Source organism: Sinocyclocheilus rhinocerous, unplaced genomic scaffold (genome assembly GCF_001515625.1).
Source record: "Sinocyclocheilus rhinocerous isolate Xijiao unplaced genomic scaffold, SAMN03320098_v1.1 scaffold1202, whole genome shotgun sequence".
NCBI lineage: Eukaryota > Metazoa > Chordata > Actinopteri > Cypriniformes > Cyprinidae > Sinocyclocheilus > Sinocyclocheilus rhinocerous.
In genome coordinates this window covers 251,532-262,390 of record NW_015657483.1, presented here as the reverse complement: position 1 = coordinate 262,390, position 10,859 = coordinate 251,532, and the positions used below count along the sequence as shown (strand labels likewise).

The following is a 10,859-nucleotide window of genomic DNA, read 5'->3' as shown; positions in this document are numbered from 1 at the left end:
GTTTACATGTGAAATTCCGGAGGGGACGTCGGATGGCGTCACGAGGGGACGTAATGACATGTGCCATTAATCGAACTATGTACTATAACATATAAAACGGGAACATGAAAGGAATATTCTAAAAGCAACTCATGTAAACACCATAATCATGATATTGGCTTATTTAGAATAAGGTAAATAATTAGATTACTGATGTCCATGTAAACGTAGTCAGTGTCTCTCTGAGATTAAGTTGTGGCTGTCTGAAAATTTCTTGTGTTTGAATAGTTCCAAAATGGAAGTTATGCTTCTCTGCTCTCCCCATAAATTGCGTAATGCTGGATCTTTAGCTTTGTCTGTTGATGGTGTTGCTCTGGAGTTACAAAGTAAATAAAAAAATCTGGGCGTTATTTTTGATCCCAGCTTGTCATTTGAGCCTTTCGTGCTGAACACTGTTAAGACCTCGTACTTTCATCTCAGAAATATTGCACGGCTACGACCTGTGCTGTCTTTCTCTGTTGCTGAAAGGTTAATTAATTTGTTTGTCTATTCTCGTCTAGACTATTGTAATGCCCTTCTTATTGGAGTCTCAAAATCTTGTATTAACAAACTTCAACATTTACAAAATTCAGCTGCCAGAATTCTTTCAGGGGCCAGGGTTGTTGATCATATAACTCTTGTTTTAGAATTGTTGCATTGGCTCCCGGTTAGATTTCGTATTGATTTTAAAGTTCTCATGTTAACATACAAGGCACTGCATGGTCTGGCTCCTCAGTACTTGGCTGAGCTTTTAATTCCCTATACACCTAGTTGCAATTTGCGATCTTCTCAGAGTGGTATTTTAGTCGTTCCTAAAACACGGCTGCGTTCTGGGGGTGATCGGGCATTTTCATCTTATGCCCTCAAATTGTGGAATTCTCTCCCGGCTGACATCAGGGAAGCAAATTCGTTAGGTATTTTTAAATCTTGTCTTAAAACTTTTTATTTTCATCTTGCTTTTAACTGATTGTTATTCTGTATTTTTGTGTATTATTTTGGATTGTTGTGTTTGCTTGTGTTGTAAAGCGCTTTGAGAAAGTACTCTTTTAAAGGCGTTATACTAAATAAAATGTATTATTATTATTATTGTGGCTAAATAACATGTAAGTGAGCAGTTGTACACATATGGTTCAAAAGTTGAGGGTCGGTAAGATTTCTTTTAGAAAGAATTCATTAATATTCATTAAAGAATCATGAAATGTACAAATGTATCACCTTTCCACTAAAAAAATTAAGCAGCACAATTTTTTAGCATTAATAATAAAACAATGTTTCTTAAGCACCAAATCAGCATATTAGAATGATTTCTGAAGGATCACGTGACACTGAAGACTGAAGAATTACATTTTAAAATGTATTTAAACGGAAGAAAGTTTTTTTATTGTAATTTACAATATTATGGTTATCACTGTATTTTTGATCAAATAAGCAATATTATAGTCGATATAGTGTCATATATAGTCAGTATTTTGTCATTCATCAATTTGGCATTCAAAGTTTTACATTTTAAATTTCTTTTAGTTTTAATTTTATTAAATTTTACTCTACATTTAGTCTACTAAAATAACAATTTATATATATATATATATGTGTGTGTGTGTGTGTGTGTGTGTGCGTGTGTGCGTGTGTGTGTGTGTGTACATACACAAATGCATATGAACATATGAACACATATGAATACATATGAACTTTGTGAGTTACGTACTACTCAGAATATATATATAAAAGTAGTGACTTGCACATTCTGAGTAGTACATAACTCACAAAGTTCATATGTGCATTTGTGTCATTTCATGTTTTAATTGATTTTTCTTTTATGCCAAGATCATGTTCCATGAAGATATTTTGAAAATTTCCTACTGTAAATATATCAAAACTAAATTTTTGATTAGTAATATGCATTGCTAAGAACTTCATTTGGACAACTTTAAAGATGATTTTCTCAATATTTAGATTTTTTTTGCACCTTCATATTCCAGATTTTCAAATAGTTGAAAAAATGATCTCGGCCAAATATTGTCCTATCCTAACTTATTTATTCAGCTTTCAGATGATGTATAAATCCCCCATTTATGATGGGATGTAAGAACTGATAAAATTGTTTACCTTGAATGAAATGTAGGCTTTTTGGATTTATTTTAAAGATTAGTCAATATCATCTGTAAGCAATCAGGATTCAGAAGGTACAACAAATCGTTAGGTGCCGTAAGTGACTTTTTTGTGAAATAACAGCAAAAAATCCCTTTTACTTGACCGATACCACTGAAATGTATCTGTCAGGTGGTAAGAACATTTCAGGTAGTTTTCCTGAGAAATCACACCTGTCTCTGACAGTCCTAGACTCTATAAACCATGAAGAAGTTCACGGAAAGCTATTATTTACCTATTATCTGCCTGCTTTTGAGTCATTTCTATGTCGGTCAGTTGTGATAAGAGGCTACCAGGCACATGGAATGGATTACTTGTGTTTTTTCTCAAATTGGACGCAGAGGGACTCACGATCTTCAAATTTCCGGTGAAAGATATGTAAGAATCCATAAAAAGTCTTGCCAGTTTTCTCTCTTAGGTCTTATTTAGCACTTAGCCTGTGATTTCAAAGCACTCACTGTCACAAAAGAATAAAAACAACATGACACATATCACCCTCAGTGGTGCAAAAAACAATGTTCAGTTAAACTACGTTTAAAACACAAAGTGTTTATTGTTCTCACAAAGTCCTAATGTGTTGGGTTCAGGGCAATTTTTGTTCTCCTCATCGGAAAGAAAAATCACTCTGTGTTCCCTCTCGTTGTTTGCTCAACTTTACTCATTGCGTTTTTTACTCAGACAGCATCTCCTTGGTAACGCGGCTGGAGAGGCCAGGTTGTGTGGTGCAGAGCCTCACTTTGATGAATGGCACAGAAGATCACCTATTTGTACAGTGGCGGCAGGGGAAGTTGGCACAGTCTGGCATATCATTCCTCATAAGCCCTGCCAGGCTCAGTCCCTCTGTGCCACACACAGAGCCAGACTGCTGGCAGTGACTAGCATAAGGCCGGGGTGATGTTGGCACTTTATGATGAATAGGCAGCCACATCTACTGTATGCCTGATTGACTTGATCATCTTATAGGAAAGTGTTACAGTGAATGAACTACTGGATTAGGACGAGGTCTATTAGGACTAGTGTTGATCTTCAAGTTGAGCTAATGAAAGATCCTGCGTACTACATACTACACTGCTGGTGCCATATGATGTCCTGTTCTGGTCAATTTAGTTAAACGAAACTGATTGATTTAAGCCTAGAAAACTCATTATCTATTAGACTACAGTTTAGCCTATGTAGGCAGCATTTTTAGTCATTATAAGCCATGTTTCCATCCAAAGTTGCGAATTTAACTTGTGCGGAAAATTAGAATATATTTTTTTAAAACATTTGCAAATAAACCCTAACCCTAATGTTTCCATCCCATGTGTTCAAGAGAACCAAACTGGAGCAAAGTATCAATAATAAAAATGAAAGTTGCAACCATTGCAAAAATGTTTTTCCTACATAAAAAATGACTTGTGTCTTGTCTTATTGCGCACAGACAAAACGCAGTAACAAACACTGTCATGCTATCTTGCATTTGAAGGCGGATGCCTAATTTGTGGGAATGTAATCGTTTGACACAGTTCTGGGAGGTAATTATACAAAATAATTTTGATGACGGATTTTATCCAATCACGTAATTTTTTTTTTTTTTTTTTTTTTTTTTGGCGAATTGAGGAATTTATTCGGTAAATGTGTTTCCATCATAGTTTATGCACCTTTTCTTAATGGAAAAAATTATCCACCTCAGTTGAGTGCATACATTTTTATGGGCATTTTAAGGTTTTATGTGCATCTTGGCGTTTCTGTTCAGCAATTTCCATACAATATCCCAAAATGCACATAAAAATATGTGGATGGAAACATAGCTATGGGCATGTTCTTGACCCAAAGGGTGTTCCAAAAGATAAGATACCATTTAATATTAGAAAAGATTTAGGAATTCTAAATTCTAACAGAACATCACATTTATCCTCAGCAGAAATGGAAATCCCATACTGCATTGCTTATACAGTAACTCAGTGACAAAATCAATTCACACTGGCAGACAAATCGAATGACGATTATAAATATATTTATATTTCATTAAATACTAAAGCATAGCAGTAAAAAAATGGTTCATTATAATTAAAATGGACTAAAATGTTTATATATGTTTAATGCTTATTAGTCTCATGCCATTAGCTTAGCAACATACTAATAGCTAAGGTTACTGAAGTCAGTTATTTAATCAAGTCTCCTGTGTGCTTTCCATTAGAAGCCCTGTGTGTATGATGCACAGAGTTGTGTTCCTAATCAGTCACTTATGATGTTCCATTTCAGTTAGGATGCTGTCTTAGAAGGATGCTGCCTGTGTAGGCAGTAGACAGTAAGGCAGCTGACTGTTTTGTAACAGAGCCAATACTCTTTTTAACATGCTCCAAGTTCAGCCATGTTTTAAGTGCGCAGGTACATAGAAATGATGGTGTGTGTGTGTGCATGTACAGCATTTCCCAATGACTGACATTAATGTTTTCACTTCATTTGAGACAAAATTGAATCTGTAGCTTTTACAGATCCAACAACAAGTCAAACAGTCATTCAAATGAAACCAGCTGTCATGACTGCCGAGAGAAACGCTTTACTGAACCCAGCGACAGTGCTGGCATCTAGACTACCAATGTGTGTGTGTGTGTGCTCTCCTACCCCTCCAGCTGTGTGTCCTTTGATACAGGTATCTTGCCTGCCAATCTGTGCCATCTGAGAAACTGAGATTAGGGTGATAATGTGGCCTATTTTTCCAGATTTATCACAAATATGTTCTTTTAAAATTCATTTTTATGCTGTAGGGTTAAATAAATAAATATTAAATGTAAATGTCAAATGTAAATGAAAATGTTAAATATAACCATTAAATCTAATTCTAAATAGCAAATGTTAAATCTAAATCTGTAAATGTTTAACTGTTAAACCCTTGGTTTATGACTGACTTTCTTCTGTGGAACACAAAAGAAGATGTTTTGAATAATGGTTTTGTCCATACAATGAAAGTCAGTGGGGTCCAAAACAACACTGACACTGAGAGTTTTTCAAAATATCATCTTTTGTGTTCCACAGATTAAAAAAAAAAAAGGTATAAAGGTTTGGAACAATATGAGGTTGAGTAAATGATGACATTCATTTTTGAGTGAACTGTCCCTTTAAAATAGGAACAACTACAAACAAATCTTCACAAAAAAATACAAGCCTAGTTTCTGTTAAGGAAAAGGTTTGAAAACCAAGTTCAAGAGAAGTATGACAGGAAATATCATAGCCTGTGTGGGGGGTTTTGAATGTTGTCTCTGAGAATTAAGGACCTTTGAGTAAGGAAGTTATCTAATTAGATGGACATGTTGTAACTAGCTTTAGCCGCAACATCTGGTGTACTGTACTATTTTACCTGACTATTGCATATAAACCAGGGGTCTCCAAACTCGGTCCTGGAAGGCCGGTGTCCTGCAGAGTTTAGCTCCAGCTTGCCTCAACACATCTGCCTGGAAGTTTCTAGTATGCCTAGTAAGACCTTGATTAGCTGTTCAGGTGTGTTTAATTAGGGTTGGAGCTAAAATCTACAGGAGCAGGATTGGACACCCCTGATGTAAGCAAATGCTTTTATCTTCTTTAGAGTTTATTCGTCTTTTTTATGATCAATGTTTTGATATAATAACATAAAAGGTGCTGACTGAGCCTCTGTAGTCTTCTGTTGTGGACTCTCTCTTCCCTCAGGTGTTTTTATGATGTATACGCTCAGGTTCAGTGAAGCTGGACAGCATCCTAACTGTAATGGAACATCATAAGTGAAGCTGGAGAGAAACCGTCTGTAGAGAGAGAAAGATAGTGTTCCTGAATCTCCTTCTACCGGTTGGGCCATCTGAAGACCCCTGCAGAGTTCTGCCATTGCATTTATTTGTTTTTCTGATTCTTACCTCTAGGAGAGCGTTCAGCCCTCCCAGCATGTCAGATGCAGAGAACGCTAAAATTAATTTATCCATTGAGCGACAGGTTTCTCAATGCCCTGTAGAGAGAGGGGAAATACACAATAACACCATCTCCAATCATCCATGGAGTACAGTTTAATCAAGCTTTTGTTAGGCTATTATCAGTTTCAGATGGCCTGTGGTTATGAATACGTCTCATCTGTTCTTCCGCCACACGGCTAATCTCCTGTAGTAGCTGTGAAAGAGAAATCCAATACAGTAAATAATGCAAATCTGTTATAAGCTCTCTAGTGTTTTTGTCCACGCAAGTGAGGATTACTCCAGACATGTTAAGATCATAATGTTCATTGTCGTCTGGTGTGCCCAAACAGAGACGTGTTGCCCGTGAACGCACGTGGAGGGGAACAACAGATTGATTTCTCTCCAAATCCGGTGATCCGTGTGAGACAGTATGATGCAGATTAGGGCAAAGGATTGAGAGACGTCTCCCTGCAGATGAAGTATGAAATTACAAACCTGTTAGCACCGCTGTCCAGAATGTCGGCGCTCCAAATCCAGGATGGATCTGACTCTGACATTGTCTGGGAATGTAATAATTTCCTTCCCTTCTCGTGTTTGTGTCTGCTGGGAGTAGACATCGCTCAGAGGAGAGGAAGAAAGTGGGGAGAAATACAATGAAGAGAAAATCAAAACAAAAACAGATTAAGGTTATTAATAATAGCAGTAAGAGTCTAATTTGTCTAGACTTTTTGTTAAAGCGATAGTTTATCCTAAAATTAAAATTATGTCATTATTTATTCACCCTCATGTTGTTTCAAACCTGTATAACTTAGTGTTTTCTTTTTTGGATAATAAAAGGAGAAATTCTGTAGTTAATTTTATAATGAATGGGGGCTGGAGCTTTCAAACTCCAAAAAGGATGGAAACGCACCATAAAAATATAATAGAAGTAGCCCTAAAAAGCATTATGATACATCATACAATACGCTTGTGTGATAGACCAAAAATTAAGTTATTGTACACTGAAAATCAGTTGTCTATTAATTGTGACTGGATTGAGTAATTGAGGATTGTAAACTAATCATTTAGACTTTGTGAAACATATCACAAATTTACTGGAAAAAAATCCAATTTGAAAGAATCATTCACATTGTTGCATCTCTTAAACACATGCACATCATGTATGGAGAACATTTATAACATTTATCATATTTTATTGATAGTTTAGGTTCTGCCTTTTAAGCTTTAAAACTTCAGTGGCTATTCATTTGAATTGTAAAGAAAAAAACAACAACGACTAGTACGTTATTGAAAATTTCACCTTTTGCGTTTCTCACAAGTCATACAGGTTATAACAACGTGAGGGTTAGTAAATGAATTTTCTTTTTTAAGTGAACTGTTCCATTAAAGCATCAGTCTTGTCTGACTGTGTATTCCAGGCCAAGAAGTAGGCCAGTACTGACACCGGAGGGTCAGAAAGAGTCATTGTGTGAAGAAATCAAATTATTTTATACATTATCTTTGCTCTCCGGTGAGCCTCGCCTTGCTCTTTCCTTGTAATATAAGATAGTGATGAGGTCACCTTCACTGGAACGATACGCTCAGAGGTGTCCGCTGATATAAGTCATTAAGTAGTCAGTGGTGTTTTATTGCTGCTGTCTGTGTTTTAACAGAAATTCTGAATGGAGGGGTGTATGTGGACCAGAACAAGTTCCTGTGTCATGCCGATACCATCCACTGGCAGGATATAATGAAGAACGCTCGCCCTGATCACCTGGTGGTGCCGTCCAATAGCAGCAGCTCATGTGAGTACTGACCAGAGCATGAGGTGCTAAAATTGATTGTTAATACACAACTGTTCAAGTTTGAGGTCAGTAAGATTTTTAAATGTTTTTGAAAGAAGTCTCACCATGGCTGCATTTATTTAATTTAAAATACAGTAAAACTATATTATGAAATATTTTTGAAGTCTAAAATGACTTTTCTATTTAAATATATTTTTAAACATAATTTATGGCTGTGATGGCAAAGCTGAATTTTCAGCAGCCATTACTCCAGTCTTCAGTGTCACATGATACTGCAGAAATAATTGTAATATATTTGTAGGTTTTTTTTATAATATATATTAGTTTTTGCTGCTTAATATTTTTGTGAAAACTGATATATTTTTTTCAGGATTATTTGATTACTAGAAAGTTCAAAAGAGCAGCATTCATTTGGAATATAAATATTTTATAAAATTGTCTATTCGTCAAAGAATCCTAAAGAAAATGTTACACAGTGACACAATGTTCGGAAACCATGGAAGAATTATTTTCCTCTTTTATTCATTAAAATTCAGTAACTATTTACTCACACTCATGTCAATCCAAACCTGTATGGTATTATTTTTATGAACACAAAAGAAAAATGTTGTTCCCACGTTTTCACAGCTTTTTTGTCATACAGTGAAACCAGGGAGTTGTCAAACTCCAAAAAAGGATTCAAAAACACAATAACGCAGTTAATGTGACTATTTTATGGTACTTTTATTTGGTCTATATGAGCTATTATTGTATTTAAACAAGACCAAAATTTCACATGTGGTAACAAATGAGGGTGAGTTTTAATTTTGGGTATAACTAATCTTTAAAGAAAAGTTAATTTTTACATCTCCTAATGATACTTTTGAGAATGTGTCCAGGCTCACGTTATATCCAATCAATCAATCAATCCTCTTGATCTGTTTTGCCTCCCTCCCCACTCTCCAAATCAAGGGTGTTGAATTTATAATCCACTATAATCTCTTAGTTTTTTTGGGCAGGGATTGTCCTCATTGATTTTATTTTGTTATTTAGTGAGCTTATTTACATTGGCTGTTCAAAAAACAACAGGGAATAAGCAATGCACCTTTCACCAATTAAAATGCAATCCTGCCCTTCCAGCCATTGTTTATCAATTACTTTTTTCCAATGTTTGTAACCTTTAGATTAGGTTAGAAGCAGCCATGTGGGCAGCAAGGAAAAGCATAGAATGATCTTGACGGTCAATGTAAACATTAAAATCAACCAAATGAGACCTTAAGCATCTCTGTCATTATTTATTCACCCTCATTTCGTTTTCAAACCTGAAAGACATTTTAATGTCCAGGAGCTTCCAAGTTCGAAAAAGCACAATAATTGTGGAACACATGACTCATGATTTATGGTTGTATGACTTCAGAAGTCAGATTATAATTGAATAACTACTTTTATGGTGCTCTTTTGTCTCTTTAGAGTGAAACACTGTATAATTTCCATTGTATGATGGTGAGTGAATGAAGGCAGAATTTTCATTTAGGCTGAGCTATTAGAAAGGCAATGGAGCAGCCCTTCCTCGCCATATCTCACAAAAGCTTACAGTGAAGGACAGAGAAATCAAGTACTTAGGCAGAAAAAGAGGAAACGAGACAGAGAGTATAAAAAAAGGTGATGTTTAAAAAGAGGAGATAGTCAAAAGTGCCTGGCCCATGTAGTTGAAGAGAGTAAGCCACTGGTGTAATTACTCTTAACTGAAGTGGAACAGGGACAGAGGACAACACTCCATCAGTCAGCCATGCTCACACTGCAATTACCCAACAGTCAGTTAAGCTTGGGTGGCAGAAGAGCCACCGCAGATGAGTGTAGCAAAGCTATACGGGACGTCTCCTCTGGGGCGGGGAGGATTCGGGCAGAGCTCTGGAGAGCCAGGGAGAACATGTTCTGTCAGTCAGCAACGACTCTTTCCCACTTCATCAGAACAGGGTCAGTGCGGATGAAAAGAGTTCCATCCTAAAGCGGAATGATCCAGATTGTGGTTACTGTGATGAAACATTATGACAGTGTTATGAACAATATGATGATGACCGATGACCGAATGCACACTTAAAAATGACGTTTTATAGTCAACATGAAATCAGAACTGACTTATTAAAGGGACTGATCTTCCTGGTTTTAGTGAATGTTATTTCAAATAAATAATGTTAGTTTGTGTCATCTTTTATTAAAATGCAGAAATTTGCTATAACTAAATGTTTTATCTTTTCTGGTTGCAGGTCAGAGGTGTCATAGAGGATGTAATGGACGCTGCTGGGGGCCAAAGGAGGACCAGTGTCAGAGCTGTGAGTGTCAGAAATTGTCAAAAAAAGTCAAACCATCCTCATTGAAATGAATGAATTTAAACTGTGATAATCATTCCTTGACGGTTTTGAATCTGCAACCTTTCAGTTACCAGCCCAGACCTTTAACTAATACACCACACCCATGTTTGATATGATGCCACCATCCTTTTTGCCATCCGTTTTTTTTATGATCAGAGTGATTTTACCATTTGAGCAATGTTTTGAGCTTTAGTGTTTATGTGGGCAATAATAGTTCAAATCTGGCTTATGTCATTTCCCAGTCCCATTTCCTATTTTTCCAGTCTTCTTTATAGTACTGTATCCACCAAATAATGCAATAATTAATTAATAATTTAATAATTAGTTTAATGAATTAATTTTATCCACCAAATCAGCCAAATAAGTTGCTGTAGCAATACTTGTTGCTTTTAAATGGTTACTTATTTGATGGAAACAGATTTCCATTGTTGTTTATAAAATAATTCACATTTATTGAAAATATTTAACAAAATTTAAATGCTCATGTCATTAAATCTCATTTTTATCTATTATATTATATTATATTATATTATATTATATTACTGTGATTTTACCTCAGTTCAGGGGGGGTTTAGGCACTCCATGTTGAGGCTCTCGAATACCCCTGTGTGTGGTAAAATCACTGTAACAAACAGCCTATTGTGGGTTATTAATTTTTT

General features: G+C 35.8%; 1 protein-coding gene across 1 annotated transcript in view; it reads left to right on the top strand.

Moving 5' to 3' along the window:
• LOC107721020 (receptor tyrosine-protein kinase erbB-4-like) overlaps positions 1-10,859 on the top strand; it is a 344,542-nt gene that overhangs the window by 230,237 nt on the left and 103,446 nt on the right. Inside the window, exons 4-5 of the mRNA XM_016528874.1 lie at positions 7,718-7,849; positions 10,096-10,161. Coding sequence (XP_016384360.1) covers positions 7,718-7,849; positions 10,096-10,161 — 198 coding nt within the window. The remainder of the gene's footprint in view (positions 1-7,717; positions 7,850-10,095; positions 10,162-10,859) is intronic.